This window comes from Eschrichtius robustus, chromosome 4 (assembly GCF_028021215.1).
Source record: "Eschrichtius robustus isolate mEscRob2 chromosome 4, mEscRob2.pri, whole genome shotgun sequence".
Classification (NCBI taxonomy): domain Eukaryota; kingdom Metazoa; phylum Chordata; class Mammalia; order Artiodactyla; family Eschrichtiidae; genus Eschrichtius; species Eschrichtius robustus.
Window position 1 is genome coordinate 49,629,353 of NC_090827.1, and position 24,889 is coordinate 49,654,241.

The 24,889-nt window shown below is 40.9% G+C and overlaps 1 protein-coding gene across 6 annotated transcripts in view; it reads right to left on the bottom strand.

The window, feature by feature from the left end:
- The window catches only part of AFF1 (ALF transcription elongation factor 1), a 206,178-nt gene extending 181,591 nt beyond the window's left edge, over positions 1–24,587 (bottom strand). For 4 of the 6 annotated variants that reach the window (XM_068542680.1, XM_068542678.1, XM_068542674.1 and 1 more), the window contains exons 1-2: positions 24,393–24,586; positions 12,080–12,153 (exon numbers count right to left, since the gene is read on the bottom strand). In XM_068542680.1, coding sequence (XP_068398781.1) covers positions 12,080–12,117 — 38 coding nt within the window. In that variant the 5' untranslated portion in view covers positions 12,118–12,153; positions 24,393–24,586. Of the gene's footprint in view, positions 1–12,079; positions 12,154–24,392 lie in introns of all 6 variants that reach the window. The other 2 variants (XM_068542681.1, XM_068542676.1) reach the window with 1 other exon arrangement.
- Between the last annotated feature and the right edge of the window lie 302 nt (positions 24,588–24,889).

A 24,889-nucleotide genomic window follows, 5' to 3' on the forward strand; every position in this document is an offset into this window, starting at 1 on the left:
ATCCTCAACAAAATACAAGCAAACAGAATCCAACAGCACATTAAAAGGATCATACACCATGATCGAGTGGGATTTACCCCAGGGATGCAAGGATTCTTCAATATACGCAAATCAATCAACGTGATACACCATATTAACAAACTGAAGAATAAAAACCATATGATCATCTCAATAGGTGCAGAAAAAGCTTTTGACAAAATTCAAGACCCATTTATGATAAGAACTCTCCAGAAAGTGGGCATAGAGGGAACCTACCTCAACATAATAAAGGCCATATACAACAAACCCACAGCAAACATCATTCTCAATGGTGAGAAACTGAAAGCATTTCCTCTAAGATCAGGAACAAGACAAGGATGGCCACTCTCACCACTATTATTCAACATAGTTTTGGAAGTCCTAGCCACGGCAATCAGAGAAGAAAAAGAAATAAAAGGAATACAAATTGGAAAAGAAGAAGTAAAACTGTCACTGTCTGCAGATGACATGATATGATACATAGAGCATCCTAAAAATGCCACCAGAAAACTACTAGAGCTAATCAGTGAATTTAGTAAAGGTGCAGGATACAAAATTAATGCACAGAAATCTCTTGCATTCCTATACACTAATGATGAAACATCTGAAAGAGAAATTAAGGAAACACTCTCATTTACCATTGCAACAAAAAGAATAAAATACCTAGGAATAAACCTACCTAGGGAGACAAAAGACCTGTATGCAGAAAACTATAAGACACTGTTGAAAGAAATTAAAGATGATACCAACAGATGGAGAGAAATACCATGTTCTTGGATTGGAAGAATCAATACTGTGAAAATGACTCTACTACCCAAAGCAATCTACAGATTCAATGCAATCCCTATCAAATTACCAATGGCATTTTTTATGGAACTAGAACAAATCATCTTAAAATTTGTATGGAGACACAAAAGACACCAAATAGCCAAAGCAGTCTTGAGGGAAAAAAGCAGAGCTGGAGGAATCAGACGCCCTGACTTCAGACTATACTACAAAGCTACAGTAATCAAGACAGTACGGTACTGGCACAAAAACAAATATAGATCAATGGAACAGGATAGAAAGCCCAGAGATAAACCCATGCACCTATGGTCAACTAATCTATGACAAAGGAGGCAAGGATATACAATGGAGAAAAGACAGTCTCTTCAATAAGTGGTGCTGGGAAAACTGGACAGCTACCTGTAAAAGAATGAAATTGGAACACTCCCTAACACCATACACAAAAATAAGCTCAAAATGGATTCGAGACCTAAATGTAAAACCAGACACTATAAAACTCTTAGAGGAAAACATAGGAAGAACCCTCTTTGACATAAATCACAGCAAGATCTTTTTTGATCCACCTCCTAGAGTAATGGAAATAAAAACAAAAATAAACAAATGGGACTTAATGAAACTTCAAAGCTTTTGCACAGCAAAGGAAACTACAAACAAGGCGAAAAGACAACCCTCAGAATAGGAGAAAATATTTGCAAACATATCAACGGACAAAGAATTAATCTCCAAAATATATAAACAGCTCATGCAGCTCAATATTAGAAAAACAAACAACACAATCCAAAAATCGGCAGAAGACCTAAATAGACATTTCTCCAAAGAAGACATACAGATGGCCTAGAAGCACATGAAAAGCTGCTCAACATCGTTAATCATCAGAGAAATGAAAATCAAAACTACAATGAGGTATCACCTCACACCAGATAGAATGCGCATCATCAGAAAATCTACAAACAACAAATGCTCGAGAGGGTGTGGAGAAAAGGGAACTCTCTTGCACTGTTGGTGGGAATGTAAATTGATACAGCCACTATGGAGAACAGTATAGAGGTTCCTTAAAAAACTAAAAATAGAATTACCACATGACCCAGCAATCCCACTACTCGGCATATACCCAGAGAAAACCATAATTCAAAAGGACACATGTACCCCAGTGTTCATTGCAGCACTATTTACAACAGCCAGGTTATGGAAGCAACTTAAATGCCCATCGACAGACGAATGGATAAAGAGGATGTGGTACATATATACAATGGAATATTACTCAGCCATAAAAAGGAACGAAATTGGGTCATTTGTAGAGACGTGGATGAATCTAGAGACTGTCATACACAGTGAAGTAAGTCAGAAGAGAAGAACAAATATCGTATATTAACGCATATATGTGGAACCTAGAAAAATGGTACAGATGAACCGGTTTGCACGGCAGAAATTGAGACACAGATGTAGAGAACAAATGTATGGACACCAAGGGGGGAAAGTGGGGGGGGGGCCGGGGGGGGGGTTGGGTGTGGTGGTGTGATGAATTGGGAGATTGTGATTGACATGTATACACTGATGTGTATAAAATGGATGACTAATAAGAACCTGCTGTATAAAAAAATAAATAAAATAAAATTCAAAAATTCAAAGATAACATACTAATTCATGTGAAAATTTAAAAAAAAATAAAAATAAAAAGATGCACATTTCTCTAACTACTGGTGCCACAATGAAGCCATCTCCCAGGAACAGCGTTTTATCTAGTACTCCTTTACAATATCAGAAAAGAAAGTCAACCAAGAGGATTTCTGGCCCAAGCCTCAGTTTCAAACCAGAGCTCAGAAAGTATTTCCCTGCCACCGGCTTCTGCCAAGACAATGTGGAACGGACTTGGGGCCCAGTGACAGAAGGAAGGTAGCTTGAGTATCTGCCACTGATGAATCAGTTAACCTTTCCTTCCCCTTTTTCATCTGTAAAATATAGCCCCATAGAGAGCTGTGAGACTGAAATGAAATCACAGCTATCAAATACTTATTAGCACAAAATCTGGTCACTGTGTTCATTAAATATTAGCTGCTGTTGGCCTCTGAACTCATAAAAGCCGTGTCAGCCAGGAGCGCCCCCACATTCGCACCATTCCAGTATCTCGGGGAATGGAGGCCTTGAACACTCTCTTATCTCTCGTTGAAAACGCATTGGCTGGAGGACAGCCCCTCTCTACCCTCCATCCAGGGACGTGCTGCTCTCCAGCTGTGACCTCTGCTCCTTTCTCAAATCTTATAACTTGTTTGGAAGATACACTCAGAAGGTGATTACCAAACACTTGGGAAGTCAGTAAACACATGAGAATTCTTGGATGCCCAGCGCCTTACTGGTTTCACTCGGGTTACAAAGGGCAGTCTCTGACCCCCTCAGCTGTTTAAAATCTGGCTAAGGCTTGGACCGACTGCAACAAAGGAGCCAAGTGAAAAAACAGCAAAAGAGAGATAAGCTTGATGGGGAGTTGGGGACACTAGGAAGAGAGTTTACTTGAAGGTGGACCTTCAGCTGCAGGGTTGCATTTAAAGAGCAGTTTCCAAGTCTTGGTTCCATAAAATGCCAGGTTATTAGTGCTAATAACCGTATTTTAATAGTGTTGCTTTCAACATAAATATTGATCATAAAATGTTCAAATACTATAATTTTGGTTAAGGGTTTTGATCCAATGCAAAGCCTTGTACTACATAAATAAAAGGAATACTAACTTTAAATGTAAGCCTGAAAACAATAACCTTTGGACTTCTGTGCAAAGTTCTAAGAATTTACTTAAAAACTGACCTCTTTCTGCATTGCATGGGAGTAAGGGAGTTTTTCTCTTGATGCTGGGTGGGAAAAGGAACAGAGGAGGGGTCTAAGCCCTCAGTCTCCCCAGAGAAACAGGGCTCAAAAATTCTGCCCTGTTCCCCTTTCTTGCAACAAAAATGCAGCTGAAGCCAGGGCACTTCAATTCTCAACCTAGCAGGAGTACCTGCGGGGCCACCCCAGGCGGAGCCATTTCTCCAGGATTTGCGAGTCAGGGCAAACCCGAGGTAACAGAGGCTGCCTCCCTGTAACCTTAACAAAGATCTTCTCCAGTGGGAGCAGTCAAAATTCAAATGAAGAGTAGCCCCACGCTCTCCACTAGGAAACCCTGTTTTCTTTTAATTAAAAAAAATGTAGAGGTCATCCCTCAGCTTTGCTTACAAGTAATGAGTCCAACAGCCCCCATTTATCACCCCTGGAGATTCTTTTACACTTTGATGTGAAAAGAGTCAGGGCCCATTGTGATGTCAACTACTCCAACAGCAGTCCTTTCACTTGCAAACGAAGCTTGGGCCCCCAGTAAGAACTGATTGTCAGAAAAAATTCATTGCCTTTCCTTCCAGTGATTTATCAGAGATGGGGGAAGAATCTGGCTTTAAGACAACTTTGCAGAAAGGGTTCCCAGCACACCCCTACTGCATTCCCAGCCTCCACTGGTTCTTTCTGCCCCAAATGCCCCTTTCTCAGTGCTCGAGAAAGGCAACCTTCTCTCTTGAAGCCATCCCATCTGGGAGGACTTTCCTTCTCTCTCCTTCAAGCTTTCTTGGGGGCCTAACATTACTTACTGTTCCGGTGTTCCCTCCCTTAGGGCAACTCTCCAGAGCAAGGACGATACCAGTACCCTGGCTTGGCCATTAACAGACCCATAACCATCCCAATAATTAGGTCACAAGGCACCCATTTCCCCATCTTTACCAGTCTCTTACATTAAAAGGAATCGAGAATTAAGGAAGTTTAAAAGGAAAGAGGATTTAAAGATTTCTTGACTCATCCAAGAATCTGAGGTGGTAGTCAAAAAGAGGAAGGTTCACAGCAGGACTAGGAAGATTTTTTTTAAGTAAACTTTAAAAATTAGAATATAACATGCACTCACACATGCATTTTCACAGAGTGACATACCCCTGTAAGCAGCACCCAGATCAAATCACAGAACAATACCGGCACTCTTGGACTATTAACTATTCTTAGCAAAAAGACTTATCTCAAATGTAACTGAGCTTTAGAGCTAACGTCCATTCTACAGGAAATACCTGAGACAGAACCACATGATTCTCAAGCTCAGCACTAGTGACATTTGGAGCCAGAAAAGTATTTGTGGTGGGGGCCATCCTGAGCACTGTAGGATGTTTAGCAGCGTCCCTGGCCTCTACCCATGAGATTATGACAACTAAAAGTCTCTCCAGACATTGTCAAATGTACCCCCCCCCACCTCCAGGGGGTAAAAGTATTCCAGGTTGAGAACCACTGGTATATAAGAACAAAAACACATTAAGAGGAGCAGTCAGACAAATCCACAAAGTAGGACATACATTCAAACTCAGCTTCCTCAACCAGTCAATCCCCGCCCGCCCCCCATCCCTGCCAAATAAGCAAGGTAGATGCTCTAGGTTAAGACTTAATTGACAAAACCTAACGCAGTGTACGCACTTTGATTTGGCTGAATTAGGATGTAAACAACTTGAATAGACATTTTAAAACAATCTGGATAGTTTGGAGATGGGTTAATTAATAAATGACTCTAAAATGTTAATATTATTAGGTATGAGACTGGTATGCAATTATGTAGGGAAATGTCTCTTTTTTTAAGGAGATGCACATAAAGTATGCCAGAGTGAAAAAACAGATGTCTGGGATTTGCTTTAAAGCACTTCAGCAAAGAACAAAAGAAAAAGGATAGATTTTTTTTTAAAGTGTGGCAAAATATTGAGAAATGTTCAATCTGGGGAATTCTCTCTACTTCTACTAATGTCTGAATATTTCTGTGATAAAAATTTTTCTTTTAAAGTGAAGAAAAAAGAGAGTGGGCAAGAAATATGATAAAGTCTATGCTAAATTCGGTTAACATGCCCAGTCAGGGCCAATGTTAATTCTTTATTGCTGCTACAATGCACAAGATTTCTTTCTTTCTGTCTTTCCCTTGTGTCCCACCTTCCACCCCTGCCTTTCCTCCTTCCCAGCCTCCCTCTCTCTCTCCCTTTAGACTGTCTTCCCCTTAACAAGAAGTCTTGGACCACCTCATGCTTTCAGTAGCTTTAATAAGACCTGTTCACTTAACAATATCTATTAACATCTTACCTATGTAAACACATACAATCCAACGTCTAACATTTTAAACTCATTTTAAAGCAACAAAAATGGTGGCACTCTGCATTACAGGTTAAGAAGAAGGCATCATCTGATGAAACGATCAGAACTTGCTGGTCAAAGGCAGAAATGAAATTGCACAGTGCCTTACATGTTAAATGTTATTTAGTAATTTAACAATTTCTCTCCAAAACAAACTAGTTGCCCCAGCATTCCCTTTAGTCTGATTCACACATTCAACTATTAATTTCTCCAGGCTTTTTCTTTCTCCAGTACAATGAGGCAGATTACTATCTAATCTGACCACATTACAGGGTTATCATGAGGTACAGAAAACAAGATTCAGATTCTGAAATAATGTCCTCCAGGCTTCTGAAAAAGAGGAAACTGGAACTGAAATGCTCTCTTTTCTAAACCTGTTCCACAGATTCCAAAGGAGGCTGACTGCTACAGCTTCAGAAAAAAAGGATTGTTATAACCAAAGCCCTCCAAAAAGAAAAAAGATTCTTCCCCAAATCAGGATAGTATAAAATCAGTATTCCTATAAAGACGGTATAATCCTAAACAATTCAACACAATGTCCATCTTATCCACCACCATGGACCAAAGTGTCACCTAAAATGATATAATGCCAACTGCTTGGACTAGTAGCCATTCTATTGAAGGTGCTGAATAAATATTAATTCATTCTCCTCCAACTCACAGCATTAGTAGAATTCAGGGCTGGAAAAAGAGAAAAAACGTACACAAATGAACTTGAAACTGACCTTGGGCACACTGACTTATGAACTTAGAATAATCTTTTTTTTTTTTTTTAATTTATTTTATTTATTTATTTTTGGCTGCTCTGGGTCTTTGTTACTGTGAGCGGGTTTTCTCTAGCTGCGGTGAGCGGGGGCTACTCTTCATTGTGGTGCGCGGGCTTCTCATTGCGGTGGCCTCTCTTGTTGCAGAGCATGGGCTCCAGGCGCCTGGGCTTCAGGAGTTGTGGCTCACGGGCTCCGGAGCGCAGGCTCAGTAGTTGTGGTGCATGGGCTCAGTTGCTCCGCGGCACGTGGGATCTTCCCGGACCAGGGCTCGAACCTGTGTCCCGGGCATTGGCAGGCGGATTCTTAACCACTGCGCCACCAGGGAAGCCCATGAACTTAGCACAATCTTAAGATGACTCTAAACATAAATCTACCTTACAAGAAAGCAATTCCACCCCTAAATAGCTACCCAAAAGAATGAAAACATAGGGGCTTGATGACCTCTACAATCCCTGTGTGTGATTTAGGACAATCCCATAGCCAATATTAAATGTAAAATAGACCAGAGAAAAACTTGTAAGTGTATCCACATGCCCTGCAAATAAACACACTCGTGTTTTTTTTAAAGGTCTATTTCCTCTATCACTCTCCTTCCTATGTATATTATTCCTGGAGTAGCTCACAAAGGAATCCCTTCCATCCAGAGAGTTGCCTCTAAACAAAGCCTTTCTCCTTTAAGGTAGAATTGAGGAAGGTACCGACTCTCCTGAAACCCATCACTCTACCATCCTCACCAGAGCGATAGAATTAATAATTTATCACGGACTTATGATTTACCAGGAACTGTGATAAGCACTTTACATACATTATTCTCTGTATCCCCATTTTAATGAGGCCTTAAAAGGTGAGCAATTTGTCCAAGTAACCAACATGTCAGAGATCTAAACACAGGCTGTGGCCCTGGAGTCCCACACTCAAGCCCACTATATCACCCATGCAGTAACAGGTCAATCGGATTTTACTGGTAAATTTACTCAATACTTCTACAGTTGAGTCTAGCCCCTCCAACCCCAAAATTTAACTATCCATTTGGGAAATAACTAATTCTGAAAAAGATTTCCTCAGGTCTGGGATGAGTCTGAAACCAAACTCTTCTAAAGCCATCAAACTGAATGACTCATCTTAAAACTACATATGACAATGACACATACTTCACACTTAGGAACCATTTTCTAAAATAAAGGGAAACAATGCATTCTATATAAGAAACATCATTGCACTTGTAAATCAGGCCTGAAATGACTTGCTTGGGAAATACAGGAAATTTCACAATTCCAGGTGTGGATTATTTACAATGCCCAGGCCAATCACTGTTTCAGGCAAACACGGCCTACAGCCATTAATCTCTCTCCTGAGCATCTGGAAGTCAGGCCCCTGATTTACTTACACAAAGAAAATCTGTCTATATAATAGGTGTTAATCAGCTTAACACCTTGTAGCCTCCTCACTAATTGAGGACTCTCCTCAATTAGGAGAGTTAAACATTATTTCAGACTCTCCTGGGGAATTAGAGCATCCACGACTACAGCATTATGATTCAGGGTTCACAGAATGCAATCCTTCAAATCTTCACCCAAACTGAAAAGCATATCAGCAAAATCTCCTAACGCGCACAGAAGGGTAAGAAGGGGAACACGGTAGTGACATAACAAAAAGGCATGTTCTCTCTTTCAACAAGGAAAAAGAAAAGTAATTACAAACGCCAGGAAAAATAAAAATACCATCCAAAGATGAAGGAATTTTAAATGCGGCATGAATTTGAACAATTTACTCAGCTGAAGAGTTCATCTGTCCAGATCAATATGAAATTTCTCAAGTGGTACTTGGGTTGACTTGGAACCCATAGAGGAGAAATGAAACCCTAAACACTATTTTGCTTCCCAATCAAAATAATGTAAATAATGCTTATTGGTTTTTCAGCTTTTATTATCAATTAAAAGACAAAGCTTGCAAGGGCACAGATGATTATAAAATAAAATGTACTATCAATCTGGACAATTTAAAACTAAAAGCAGAGCTAACAGTTGGAGGGTAGAGGAGAGAGAAGTGGAAAAACAGTAAGGATAATTATACTATCGTATTAGACTATGAAAAGTTGATGGAAATTTTTTAAAATTTAATATTGATTATATAATATAATTAATATGGTACATTAATTTAAAATACCTCATTATAAAGATATATAAATGTTAAAGATATTCAAGTTTATAAAATAAAAGAAAATAACATAAACATCAAAACTAAACAGACAACGTAAAAGAATATGATTATTTTTAAATAAAAATCAAAAGCAGGCAAAACAAATCCATGGTGTCAGAAGTCAGAATAGTGGCAGGCTTTGAGGGAGACAGCAGCTGAAAGGGGACAGGAGGGGCTTCTGGAGAGCTGGTATTGTTGTTGCTTGATCGGTTACACAAGTGTGTTTACTTTGTGAAAATGCATTGAACTGTACTAATAATGTCTGCCCTTTTCAATTTGTTATACTCCAATGACAATTTTTAGAAAGAACAAAACGGGGAGGGGAAGAAAGGTGAGGGGAAATATAAGTAAATCAGATTCAATAGTGTCTAATGCTGATAAATTTGGAAGCCAGGGAATAAGCCTATTATTTACAAGAACTAAAACAAATATTGTCTTTACACATGACATTAATATTCTGTCCACGCTTATGACTTCTGATAGCCCTGAGCAAACTAAGGATTCACACTCAGACTTTTATTTAGTTTGAGCAATTAGAGCTGCCTGCTCAATACACATCTGTTTCCTTTAAAATATGTGCTAGTCCTGGACCAGTTCCACATGAATTTGATTTTTTTGAGGGGGGGGGACTACTAAAAGATTAAACTGCCATGACTAAACATTTAAACAAGTGAGCTATTTGGTATATATTAAAAATAGAGCTCCATTTAGGATTTCCCCTAGCTTATCACTTGTACTGGGTGTTAAAATTAAAAGGACCACATCAGGGAGGTAAGGAGCTGAAAAGGTAAATGTAACAAATAATAGAAACAGCTCTGTAATTGCTAGAATGTTACTACAAAGGGCAGTTACCTATCCTAACTTAATAATTAGCAACAATAGAAAACATGTGTAAACAATAGACTACAAAACATCTTTTTAAATTGTCACTGATGATGTTGTTAACTATTATAATTGATTCTCCTACCAGAAATTACCCTGGATGCAGTGTCAATAACCAGAAATAGTTGAAAAATCATACCTCCAAAAAATTTTAGAATTGAAATTTAAAATTTCTTCACCCCGTAAATTTTCATTAATCTGATATTTAGATTCCTTTGTAAAAAGACCCAGTTTTAATGTTTTATCAAATTCAAATCTAATTGATTAATGCAAAGGGACCCCAATCAAAATGCCAGCAATTTTTCTAGAAAATGACTAATGACTCCAGAGTACACGTGGAAATGTAATCAGATGTGAATAGCTATAAAAATTCTAAAAATGAAAAGTAATGACAAAGAATCTGCCTGAATATTAAGACCTATAAAAATACACTGAAATAGTATAGCACCATTGTCAGAAGAGGCAATCAATGGAACAAAAGAGTCTAACAATAGACTCAACAATCTGATGGAATTTGGACACAGCACTCAAATCAGTAAAGATATATGATTTAATAAATTATGTTGTAACAACTGGTTAGCCTTTTGCTTTAAAAAAAAAAGGCTCCCTAACATCCCCAGACTTTTTTCATTTCTTATTAATATGGAAATTTACAACACACACTTTACACTAACTTTAATTACAGATGGATCAAAATGCTAAAAAGTCAACGATCTAAAATGGGTTGCAAGTTAAGAGGGTGAAGCAGCTAACTCAGTGTGTGAATCCAGCTGTGTGGGAATTGTAGTGAACTAGAAAGCATCGTGCTTCCCCAACTTTTTTTTTTTTTTTAACTTCAAGTCTCTCTGGGGCAAGCTGACAAAGCAGATATCTGCAGGAGGAAATCAGGTGGGAGTTCGGGAGTTCGGGAGTTCTGGAGTTCTGGTTGGGGAGAGCAACATCTTGGCACACCTGAAAAGTACTAATGGCACACCACTTGGGAAGTTTTGAATTAGAAAGCTCATGACTTCTCAAAAAGAGAAGTAGCTATTCAATTCCATCTGAACGTTGCTATATTGCAATGCAAACCCAATGTTGTTAAGTTTTTTAAGAGAAGATGGAAGTCCAGATCATTATGTAAAAATCATTGGTAGATATATTTTTTTAGAACACTGTGAGAGGCCAAACAAAACCCATCTGTTGACCAGATCTGCCCCATAGGCCACCAGCTTACAAGTTCTGATTAAATGCAAAAAATGAAACCTTTCAAGTGCCAGCAGAGAACACATGACATTATTTTCTCAATCTTGGAGTAGGAAAGACCTTTCTAAGCACAATCAAAACCAGAATCCATAAAAAAGACATTTAACTACATAAAAATTTAAAACTTATGTGTAACCAAACATTATGAATAAGCCTAAAAAAATGGATGATAACAGCTTCCCCTCTGGCTCTAGCAGAATGTGGACTGTTGCAGCCTGGGTCACATGCTTTCCTCTGTGGGGGAGGAGAGTGCACCAAGTTTAACAACAGGACCACCAGGACCACCTGGAGTACAGGAAGAATTTCCTAAATGAACCAGAAAGGAGGAGGAAGTAGGAAAGCATCAGAATGGTCCAGAATTACAGTCATGATCATCTATTACTCAAGAAATATTAATTAAGTTTGAGTCTACATGTCTCATACTTTCATATATGTATCTGAGCATCGAATAGTATAAATAAAAACTGATCAGTGATATTAAGAATTCCTTCTGGATAGCAAATGGGTTATTCTTAATAACTGCTTCAGAATATAAATATGCTCCCCTCAACCAACCCTGGTCATGTACTATATGCAGGCAAGATGGCAGTTAACTATATGTACAGAGTTGGAGGGAGCGATGTGAAAGTCATAAAATATAACTGACAGAATTCCCTCTTTCAAAGCTCTCATGATAAGGCAGATTTCATCATGATATCTGTTTCAGCACAAGCTGAGTAGGTGTACATTTTCCCAAATCAGTGTAATCTGGACCAGTACCTTGAACAGAAAATTAAGATGCTGATCTAACATCACAACCACATGTTAAAGAAATGAGTTAAGAGAGTACTAGATTTAAAGAAAATATGTAGCCAGTCTAATAGGTTTGACTTCATGTAGAGAAAACAGAAATTTTCACACATTTTCCTGCACCAGAGAGTCATGAGTCACAAAAATAAAAAGGACCAAACTTATTCTTTGAACACTAGATTATAAAATTAAATATTATCATATCCTTGCATCGTGGATTTCATGGTTACCTGTTGCCACTGCTGTTGACTCTTTCGGTAAATGCCATTGCTGCCAGTCAGTGGAAAGCGACGAGTCTATTCATCTGAAAGAGAAACAGTAGCCTGTGAACATTAGCCCGTAAGTAAACTCATAGGTACACCCGACCTGTAAGAAATCTTATTGGACACAGAATTCAAAGTTCCCATTCGAATAAGAGAATGGTTCTTCACCAACTCTCAAGTTGCGTGAACAAACCGGCCAGCATATATCAAAGGCCAAATGTACTTTTGGCCAAATGCACTTTTAATTTTAAGGCTGCTACTCAAAGCAATTTCAGCCAGGAAAAAATGTGCACAAGTTTATCATGAGGAGGAAGAAAGGAAATAACATTTCCCCAGTGTCTACTTTGTGCCAAGCATTGTGTTAAGCCCTTTAAAAATGACATTTCATGTAAACATTACAATACACTTGCAAGGTACATACTAATACACCATATACCAAATACCCCATTTTATATATAAGAGAACTGAAACTCAGTTTTAAGTAAGTTGCCTAAGGTAATAGGTTGTGTCAACAACCTCACTAGAGTCAAAAGGGAAAACGGTGAAAGAGTATGGACAAGAAAGAAAATTAATAGTTGATCTTCACATAAGAATTCAACACTAAGTAAAAAAGTGGGCCCAGTTTAAGAGCCAATCTTGAGATTTTACTTCCACTCATAAGAGGTACTTAACCACCAAAGCAATTCTGGAGCATTCTCTCAAAACAGTACTGGTTTTAAAAAGTTGTTATCCAACCTGGGCAGATGGCCTTGGTACTATCTTGCGTATCTCTAGAAACAACCTCTCTCTCTATGGTTAACACTATCAACAGCTGTTTCCTTTTCCCTTTCTTGTATGTATTTGTAAATTTACTGCTCTTATCCTAACTTGCTTTAAATAGTTTCTATTTTTTCAGACATCCTTAAGGCAAAGGGTATGTTACCAAATTATCTTAGTACCAATTTAACAAACTATTTGATACAAATGGAAACATGATGTTAAATTTGTAACAATTTTAGCTTGTCTCCTATTTTAAGAGGCTGTTATACTTTTTGCCTAAGCCTGAAGAAACGCTGAATAGAGTCCTTGAGCTCTACTCTGCCTCTTGATAAGGTCTTTTATCTCCCCCTCCATGAAATTAAAATTGCTGACTTGCTGACTACAGTGTTTCATATTAGTAGATACCACTTGTCACTCTATCTCCTCCCCCAAAAGAATGCAACACGGATGCTACAAATATTCTAATTAAACTCACACTAGTAGAGCTCTAAAATTTTCAGGGTCAAACATGCTTTGGAGTAGGCCACTCCTTCAACTGGCTACAGTGGCCCTATGCAAGTTTCCTAAATTCTCCAACTCAAATCCCAATCACCTCCCTCACTCTCCCCCCTTACTCTCTCACTTTCCCTCTCTCAAACACACGCTTCTTAAAATTATTATTAATTTATTTTATTTTTGGCTGCATTGGGTCTTCGTTGCTGCCGGCGGGCTTTTCTCTAGTTGTGGCGAGCGGGGGCTGCTCTTCATTGTGGTCCGCAGGCTTCTCATTGCAGTGGCTTCTCTTGTTGCGGAGCACAGGCTCTAGGGGCTCGGGCTTCAGCAGTTGTGGCTCGTGGGCTCTAGATTGCAGGCTCAGTAGCTGTGGCGCACGGGCTTAGTTGCTCCGCGGCATGTGGTATCTCCCTGGACCAGGGCTCGAACCCGTGTCCCCTGCATTGGCAGGTGGATTCTTAACCACTGTGCCACGAGGGAATCCCATCAAACACACACTTTTTTGGGGGGGGGGGGGTGCACACTGCACAGCTTGCAGGATCCTAGTTCCCCGGCCAGGGACTGAACCTGCACCCTCGGCAGTGAAAGTGCACAGTCCTAACCATTGGACCACCGGGGAAGTCCCTCAAACACATACTTCTGTCTCTCCTTCTTCCTCTGTCTTTCTCTACCCTCCTTTCCCTCCCCCTTCCCCCACCTCCCCTCTCTCTCTCTTTCTCTCTCAACATGGAGGGCTGGCCCACAGCAAATTATCAATAAAATAGTAGGCATTTGCTTTGGCATTAACCTTCTTAACACTGTAAAGCCTTCTCAAGAGTCCATGATGGCAGTCCCCAACACAGCCCTCCCAGTGAGGACGGCCCACCTGCTTGCAGCCCAACAGCACCCATCCCAGGGCGGATTGGTGGAGAAAGGAGGGCAGCAAGGGAGGGGGCGGGGGGGCTGTTGAGGGATATCAACCCGACAGCGTGGTCCTGAGTTCCCTTGTTTGTTCATTTACTCACTGAGCCAACAAATATTTCCTGGGTATCTACTATAAGAATAAGAGAGTGAAGGAAATAGGCCCTTGCCATGCTGAGTTTACAAACTACAGGAGGTAAGCAAAGATGAAACATAATATATAGATGTTAGACTTTAAAAGGAGAAAAACAAAGTGAACAGTGTAGAGTGCCAGAGAGGAAAGGAGGTAAGGTGTTACAATTTTATATAGAGTGGTCAGAGAAGGAAACATTTGAGCAAAGGCTTAAAGGAAGTGCGGAGCAAACCAGGCAGAGCTGTAGTAAAAGACGGTCTAGCACTCTGGGTGATAATGATGTGTCAATGCTCATGTTCCTCAATTGTAACAAATGCACCACCCTAGTAGGAGACAGTTGATTATGGGGGAAGCTAGGGGTGGGGATGGGGACAGGGAGGTCTACGGGAAATCTCTATACCTTCCACTCAATTTTGCTGTGAACTTAACTGCTATAAATAAATAAATAGGGCAAGCCTGTTTTTTTTAAAAATGGTCCTAGGAACTGACAAGTCCAAGACTGAAGGAGTCAGCTGAATCCCTGGCTCTTACTACTGGTTTCCTGGGTGGGTGAGTGAAGTACAAAGTGAAAGAGACATATTCTCTGAGGGATCTGGCCCCTGGGCACCGCCAGGGACTTGTGTGTACAATTCAAATTCATAACCTTGTATGGTGGCTCAATCCTTTCCACAGAGGCAAGGGCAAGGAGGCTACATCACCAGATTATTGACTCTTATGTCTCACAGGAAAGACCAAATTCAGCCTATGAAAGTCTGCTTAGATGCTGATGTATGTATGATTTGCACAGCTGTACGGAGTAGCCACACAACTCAGATATAAGGTTAGTTAGGTTAGAATGGAGGCCTACTGTAGTCAGGAGGTTATAACCCTAAACTACTGCTAAGAAAGGCAATTAGTATATGCTTCAGTTAATGTCTCCTTCGAAAATCTTTCTTAAAAAGTCACATTTGTACAAGGAGGTTTGTGCAATAAAATGTTGTTTATAATAGCAAAAAAAAAAAGTGGTAACAACCTAATACATACAAACACAGAAATGGTAAATAAATTATGGCACATGAGACACAATGAAACATCAAAAAGAATAGGTTTATCCAAACAAGATGCTGAACAAAATGTACAATGTGAGCCAATTTGTTTGAAAAGAAATGCTTTCCTTTTATATTTATGCATAACACACACCCATAACACACACACAAACACACACACACAGAACCAAACTGTTAATAGTGGCTTCTCTGGAAAGGGGCACTTTCATCTTTTATTCTATATGCTATGAATCCTTTATTACCTGTGTAAACATTTTTTTTTTCCCTAAATATAAGGGTTGGGGGGGGATGTACTGGCCCATAAATATTGAAATCAGAAGGTCTTCCTGAAGTTTTCATACATTTTTATATTATTCTCACCAGATTATAAAGACAAAGCAGAATAAAAAATGGGGGAGAGGGGCAGTTTAAAATCCTCCCATTAAAAAAAAGCAGTTAAGATTCCAACTTGGCTCTATATTAAAAACAGAGTAGGGACTTCCCTGGTGGTCCAGTGGTTAAGACTCCACACTCCCAATGCAGGGGGCCTGGGTTCAATCCCTGGTCAGGGAACTAGATCCCGCATGCCACAATGAAGATCCCATGTGCTGCAACTAAAACCCGGCGCAGCCAAATAAATAAATAACATAACATAACATAGTGCTATACAGCAAAAAGAGAATAAGTTCAAGTGAGACAGGTGATCACTTTGGGCAAATTAAGCCCTACCAGCCTCAGTGCTCCCATCTGTAAAATGGAAAACAGTCTATTTTACAGAGTTACTGAGAAAAGTGCTTTATAAATCTAGCTAAAATACCCAGCACACTGACACATCATGGGCATTCAATACGTAGCAGTTCTTATTTAAGTCAGCACTGTCTATCTTACTTTTTATGTAAGTGAAACAGACTATGCTTCATGTAGGACTGTACCTTGCCAGATCTATTTAAGTGACCCTTCATAGTCCTTCCAGCCTCTTGCAATGCAAATTTATTCAGAAATAAAAATGTCATGTACACATCAAACTACTTTTCTCCCCAAAATAGCAGGTAAAACATTTCAAGTAAAAAAAAAAAAAATTTTTTTTTAAGTTTTATAGACATTTACGCCATATACATATATAATTACAAGGAAAGAAAGAGAGGATGAATACAGAAAAATGATTCAGGATATTTTCAAATATTCTGTTCTAGGTCATTAAGTGCTCCCAAACCTAGCACATTCTGGGGAACCTACTCCCAGGAGTCTTTGTGACATGCTTGTTTAAAGGCCTGCTTTGCAACCTACTAGGTATATAACCTCAAGAAAATCACTGTTCTCCCCCAAGGTCTCAGCCTTCTCATCAGTAATATGGGGCTTCCTGGGGTTGTTGTAGGGTTAAATAAAATGGGTGTAATGTTTTTAGCACAATGCCAAGCTCATGGTGAGCACTCAATAAATGGTTGTAGTAGTTGTTCTGGTTATCTTTCTGCCAACCAAAGCACATGCTAGGGACAATCCATACATTAGAGAAGCTTTTCAACTGGACAAACAGCGCTAAGCAGGTCTCAAAGCCCCATGACCATGACCCAGTTTCCAAAGGAGAATATTAGGAAAATAACTGTCCAGAGACCAGAGGATGTCTGGACTGGTCAGTAGTCCCTGGTCAGATCTCCTTCCCCTTTTCCATACATACCCTCCAGGAATAACAGTCTCTTGGTAATTGGCAACGTGTCATGGGTGAGTCATGGGTCATACACTGTTTTCATCTGAATTCTCCAGAACTCTACCCCAAGCACCCCACAATCTCCCAGGGCCCCAAACTGACCTGAGCACCTATAATTCCTTTAGCTCTCCAGTGCCACATGAAGCCCACATGCCTAGAAATTCATAATGGAACATGATTTCCCCAACTATCTCTTCTCCACTTCAAATCCTTGTTTTAGGGGGCTCTGGTGCTGCCCCCAGACTCAAGTACACATCCCACACCTTGTCAGCTCCCTCCCATCATTCAGGTCTCAGCTCAAATGATAAATTCTCAGAGAGGTCTCCCCTGAATACAGTAGCTAATGTAGCACTGCTGTGCCCTCCTGCCAACCCATGCTCTATTCCATTATACTCTATACGGATTCAGAATGTGCCTAGCTGCAAGTAACAACTGCTTGATTAATAGAGGTTTCTACTTCTCCTATAGCAAGTCTAGAGGAGGGTGGCTACTGGTATAATTTTAGCTGTTCAATGAGGCCATCAGGAATTCTGGCTCCTTCCGCTCTGCCATATTTAGCACGCTGTCTTTGTGCTTGTCATTTCATGGTACAAAAAGGTTGCTGCCATAACCAGACAGCTTTTCAACATGCAAGGCAGGTAGAAGATGAGAGGAGGAAGGCGTGGCTATGTCAGCCACATCTCTCTCCTTTTGTCAGGAAAGGAATCCTTCCCCAAACCTATCTAAAAACCAGAACTAGGTCACGTGGCCTCCTCCAGCTGCAGGTAAATCAGGATACAAATTGTTGTCACTGGCTGAGAACAAACATGATCTATCACCTAAGGCTGGGCACAATGTAATCCCACACACAATCAAGGTTCTCTTAGCAACAAAAAAATGGGAATGAGCACTGGGGAAGAAAAGAACAGTGTTGGCCACACTTACCTGTTCATAGTACTTACCACTATCTGAAATTAACTTATGCTAAGTAAATAAATATGTTAATGTTTATATCTCCTCAACAGAATGCAAGCTCTGTGTCCAGCTTTACTTATATATACTCAGAGCCTATATTTTAAAATAATTGACTGTCAACTTTCTCACAGTAGGCAGGTATTATAGATACTGGAATACAGTAAGGGTAGTCTAGGTTATGCTATAGTGGCAAATTAACCCCCAAATTTCAGTGGCTTGATAGCACAAAAATTTATTTCCTGATTATTCTTTATGTCCATTGCATATTGCGGGGGGAAGGGGAGGGTTGTAAGAAGGAGGCAGGGAGTTTTCTCCACATTGAGAAACCTAAGCTGGAAAAAAGCCAAGCTGGAAGCTCCACTATCTCAAAATGTGGCTGCAGGGTTTACTCTAGTAAAAAATACAGGTGGAGGGTCTCATAAGAGCCACTTAAATGCTTCAGTCCAGGAATATATGTTACTCCCATAGACAGCCCACGGGACAGAATTAGTCACATGATTCTGTATAACCTAAGGAGGCGGAGACACATGGGAGAGCACATGAATGTTGGTAGTAAATATTTAAGCCTCATTCCCCATGGAATGGTAAGATTATCATACAATGATACATTGTATCATACATCATCGCCATTTTAGAACTTAGACCCATTAAAGAAGTTTCTTGGAATGAACTCAAAGTCAGGGATACTCAGTAAAGCAATTATTTCATCTTATAAGGCAATACTTACCATTAAAAAAAAACAATTTTTTTTCCTTCAGGAGTAATAATAGGAAATATTTATGTAGCACTTATTATGTTCTGCTTCAAGCACTTGCCAAGCCTTCTTACCTTTAATCTACCCAACTACCCAGTAAGGGAGATACTACAGTATTGTTAACTCCATTGCATAAGGGAATGGAAAAGCATTGGGAGCCAACTCTCTATGGGTCATTTCTGCATATTGTACAAGCAGAGGCACCAACTGCCTTTGTTCCATACAATCTTTAAAGATACTTGTATAGAGAACAGCTTTGAAAAATATAATGTCTCCTTCTAGAGCAAAGGGCAGCAGGTTTACTATCCAGTATAATCAAGATAATGTCTCCCTCTGGAACAAAGGGCAGTCATGCTTACTGCCCATTATAAAAGATTAGGATTCCCTAAGATCAGGATTTCTCTCCTTAATATAATCCACTGTGTTTGCAGGTAACGTCTGACTCTCTCCACATCTCCCCTCTTTGGAAACTGGGGCTTAGGGAACCGGTGTAAGAAAATGGTGATACTCTGGCCACAGCTATTATTATGAATAATAAACCCATTCCCAAGAGTCCATGAAACTGTGGCAGGTTAGCTTGTTACCTTGAAAGCAGGGTAAAATCTCAGAGCCTTAACAGTTCTTGACAAGAAGTTAAGTAATTTGCCTAAGGTCTGACAGCTAGTAGGTGGAATATCCAAGATTCAAGCCCAAGCTGTCTGGCTTAGAAACCATGCTTTTAAATTCTCTGCTATACTGCAGTAGTCCTCAAAGTGTAATTCCAGAACTGGAAGCATCAACATCACCTGCAAACATGTTACAAGTGCAAATTCTTGGGCATTACCCCAGACCTACTGAATCAGAAACTTGGGGAGTGGGGGAGGAAGAGACACATCTGTGTCTTAAAAGCCTTCCAGGAGATTCTGATGCTTACTATAAGCTTGAAAAACACTGTCATATGCATATATTCTGCATATATTCACGGTATCTATAAGATAGAACAAAATGGTATGAGTATATCCTGATTTACATAGGGATGTGAACTGACCTTTCGTAACTTGAATAATAGATTTGAAGCACTAAGGGAGATGGCTCCTAAGCCCTTGCATTTAATTTTTAGGAAGGTAGGGATCTTTATTTGGTGCAAATAAATACCACATGTCTGTTTAATACGTCTGCATATTCTCCTTTGGAGTCACAAATATATGTCCATAATGCTAAATGAAAATACCTGCTTTTTTATTCCCACAATGATTAGAAAGAATTACTTAGCCAAGGAGAAACACTATTTATATTTGAGAGTCAAGCTGTAATTCTTGAAAAACAGGAAACCACATATCAACACAGCCAACACAGTGTACCACAGTAGAAAGGGCAGCAGGCTTTGAGTCACAGAGTCAAGTCACTTAACTTCTTCAACTCAATTTCCTGATTTTAAAATGGAAAATGAACTCCAACTTCAGAGTTGCAATTAGGCCTAAATGATATGTCATGTGAAAGCCGTTGGTAAACAGCTTTTGTGCTACATGGTTGTAAACTCCACCTGCATGGGCTCTTTCTCTGTCTTGATCTGGCGTTATCAGTTTCTCCAAAGCTTAGAGTACTGTCTGGCACATAGAAGATGCTCGATACTTATGAGGTATTGGGAATGAACACGAGGTATTATATTAATGATGTAATTGATTCCTCTGGGCTCCACTTGTCACAATAATCTCAGTCTTTTAATAGGAAAAAGTCACTTGAACAAGAAATCCTTAGTCATGTTTTAAATGGGGCAGATAATTTAAGAAAATCAGCTGATTTTCGTCCCCTGGAGAACACTACTGAAGGAGTTCTGTCCTAAGGCATAAGACAGAAACTCCTATTAGCAACCCTCACGGCCTTAGAGCCTCATCGTTTCACACCTACGACAATCTCTTGTGCTCTTGTAAACAGTCAAGAATAAAGGATGTACACCTACAAAGAACTAATTATTCCACATTTACTTCTTCACTGTGGTAGAATTTTAATAAATAGATTACAGGGTTTATGTAATCTCTTTTAATGAAATCTAATATTAAATCAGCAAATATTAAATAAGCTACTATTGTGTATAAAAAGAGACTGCTAGAAAACCATTGTCAAATATCATTTGAGAACAGAAATCACTGTTGAATTTATAATTTAATGAAAAAATATAATTTATTTACAAAACTTTATGTATGGTAAATGCAGTTCCTTAATTTGTACTCTCTCCAACATACTTTCTCGATCTCCTGAAAAATCAGTTAACGGTCTAGTCTTGAAATAGGGGAACTTTGGGCTTTTAGCTTCAACAGACAAATCTAAGATAGCAAATGAATTCAAGTTGAAGGACAGCTTTCAGTGGAGAGCTGCAATAGTAAGGAGAATATCCCAGCTATGTTGCTATACCTCAAGGGACATCTGCAGAGTGTATTGTCCCCTGTGTATGTCTTATAATAATTCAGATATTTATAAATAAATTAGTTCTACCTTTTAACAAGTAGCACAGTCTATCTCAAGATTTGGAATTTTAACAGTCAACTAACTTCATAAAGGATTATGCAAATTTGTTTGATGAAAGAGCACAAATTACAGAGTTGAACGTGAAACTCCTTTCGTTTGCTTCTTTAAAAATATGGGGCTTCCCTGGTGGTGCAGTGATTAAGAATCCACCTGCCAATGCAGGGGACAAAGGTTCAATCCCTGGTCCAGGAAGATCCCACATGCTGCAGAGCAACTAAGCCCGTGTGCCACAACTACTGAGCCTGCACTCTAGAGCCCACGAGCCACAACTACTGAGACTGCATGCCACAACTACCGAAGTCTGCGCGCCTAGAGCCCGTGCTCCGCAACAAGGGAAGCCACCGCAATGAGAAGCCCGTGCACCCCAATAAAGAGTAGCCCCCATTCGCCGCAACTAGAGAAAGCCCGCATGCAGCAACAAAGACCCAATGCAGCCAAAAATAAATAAATAAATATTTTTTAAATATGGAAAACAGGTTTGCCTTTCCTAAGCTTTTTTTTTTTTTACCCATCTTTTCAACTCCCAAGGCACTATAACTTCAACTAAACAATCACATGGCTACAGTGATTTATAGAGGTACCTAATAAAGATGCAACTCATATATATACATATATATACCTTAATCGAACAATACTCTTCCAATGTAATCCAAAACCAAATTAAGCAAGTATCTTAGTCAATAAAAAAGTTACTTTTAGCTCCACCAAGTCCTTGCAAAATTCAGTGAAACCAAAAGGAAACAGAAGAGAAAGCCAGTTTTGACATAGTCTAACTACTTACCGTCTCATAACCCCACAATGAAACAGTGACTTCTGGTAGCAAAAAATGCATGCATATTCTGCATCTTGTAGGAGAAAGCAATGTTGAAAATCACCTGGGCTTTACTCTTGCCATAAATTCTCAGCCTCTTGATGATTTTTTTATTCTAAATTAATACACTTGAGTCTTAGCACATTTTGAGTCTTCAAAATTGTATCTTTATTAAATTGAAGAGTTAAGCAAATGCCAAAGACACTACAGAAATTCAATTGCTACAGTGAATGAATAAGACATATTAACTCTGATATGTAACAGTTCATTTTCTTCCTGCAAGTGGGAAGCAAAGAGTCCATAGTAACACACCTTTAAGTTCCACATCCCTAGCCTCATCATCGCTGTCAGTTCTATTTAGAAAAAGAAAAGAAGGGGGGGCGGGGGGAGGAAGTCCCCAATATCTAAATTCATTTTTTTTTTCCAAAGCCTTGTATCCCACTCTTCAATACCTCTTTGTCTTAAAGTGACCAAATCTGTCCCAAATCATTTCCTTGGTTCCCTCTCCTAAATTAGTTGAATTCAAATTAGTTTTTTAAGTACTAGTTATCTATTCTACTTTCTCTCCTGGTCTCCTTTCATTCTCGTGGGTCGTTATCCTTTAGTTCTCTCCATTCCTCTTCTACATAAAATACTCTTCAAATAAAATACTTTCGGACACTGGCAAGAGACACCACCTTTAAATGAAAGCAGGCAAACCATCCAGAATTTTCAACTCTCCTGTGAATTTATTTCCAGAATATCCACTCAAGGAACCCTCGCCGCTAAAGATGAAAGTCAAGCTAAGGAAATACATTAGACAGAGGAAGTAAACATCGAAACAGGGCATGCCTAGGTATTCTTAAGCCTCTAAGCAGAACTAGACTCCCGAGTCCAAAGGTCTTTCTTTTTCGTGACTTCTATGCCCACGCGGAGTCTGACAACACGTAGGTCCGGGAGGGGTGTCCCACCACCGCCCGTTCCTTCTACCACCTCTGCATGACCTTGCTCTGAAGTAATCTTGCACAAGCAAAATCCCCCAAATTCTCAGGCCGGTCCCTTGCCTGAGATTTCTGTGCCTCAATTATTGAGCTCTTCTCACCTTCCAACCCCCTCAGGGAACACTGGGTCTTCGCCTTAATGTACGGTTTCGCCTTTAAAGTTTTAAATCTGTCTGGTTTCTTGATGGTATGTCATCCCTCATCCCCCATCCCCATCCCCGCCTCCAACATGCACCAAGAGGGTTAAGATTACCCCATCCCACCGTTAAAAAAAACAAAACTTCGTCGGTAAGGCCTTCCCCACCCCCACTTCACCTCCCAACAGAGATGAGCTCCCGAAAGATTCGGACACACCTCCACCTCCAAAGCCAAGGGTCTTCCTGGGACAATTTGCACAACAATACGGGGTCTGTGTGTGTAAACTCCTATAAGACTAACCTAGGAGGAAAATATCAAGACCCTTGAAGGTCCGTCGCAGCTTCATTAACGATACTCCCAACACATTATAGGAAAGTATGATTCCTATAACCCTCCAATTCCTCTCCTTCCAAATTCGTCGACCCCGGCGCTCGCAAAGTCGGAGGGCTAGCGTGCCGCAGTCGGAGGATCAAACACCAAGAAAAAATTATCGTCAAGGGAAATTAACCAGTTCCATGTTCTGCAGACGCCGTCTCCCTCTGTGCCAGGAGCAAGCCTCAGAAGGTGCCTCCAACTTTTCTCCTCCCTCTCCAGAGTCTGCGGACCACCGACGCACGCTTCCACCTCAATCACAATTTGATGAGATTGGAACCGCCAATCTGTCTCTACTAGACGTAGGGGGGAGGGGTGACTATGACGAGAGGGAAGGGAACTCGTAATGGAGAAGAGAAAAGCCCCGCTTTTACCCCCCGGAGAAACTTCTGGGACTCTTCTATTACGCAACCTCGGGACCAGGTTCCAAAATCCGAACATCTTTCCGCAAGACGCGGGGCGCACGGGCCAACGTCTGATTTGGGGGAGGAGAATGGGTCCCTTCCTGTGTTCCCCTCCCCAGTTTTTCTAGACGCTACCTGCTGGGATTTGTAAGGGAGGTGCGAGCTCTGCGTCTCCTTCGCCCGTTCTCCCCTAAGGTTCCCACTGGAAAAGCGGGAACGCCAGCGACTTGAGCCAGCGTGCTGGGAAGCCGGCAGCGAGGCGGCCGAGCCTGGGCTTCCCAGAAGTCAGCGACCGCGGCGTTCTGGCCAGGATGACCCCCAGCCCGGGGGGCGCAGGGTTCCGCTTACCTTCCAGACCTTTAGTCCTCCAGTCTCGGGTCGTGCGCCCTCGCCGCCTCCGCCCGCCCCTGACCTGTTGCCGTGGGGAAGGCGCGCAGGTGTGGGGAGCGCAGGGCGCTCAGCGGCGTCTAGCGCTGGACCCGGCTCCCAGCCGCGGAGGCGAGAACGCAGCTGTGCCAGCGACGCGCGCAGGCCGCGGCCGAGTGCGCAGAAGCCGCGCGCTCGCCCGCTCGCTGGCTGGCAACCTCTGCGCGCCGGCGGCCCAAGAACGCCCAGGAGGCGAGGCCACGCCCCCCAGGAGGTCACGCCCCCCCCCGGCGCTCCCCGGCCCCGCCCGGCCCACGCCCTCTAGCTGGCGCCACCCAGATGGAGAGGAACTGCTCGGCCCTCCCCCCGGGACCAGTGGGAGGATCTAGGGCGAGCAGCCTCTCAGGATGGAATACTGCAGTGACCGCACCGGCAGCATGGGTGACCCTGCCCCCGGCTGGTGTGGGACACAAGAACCC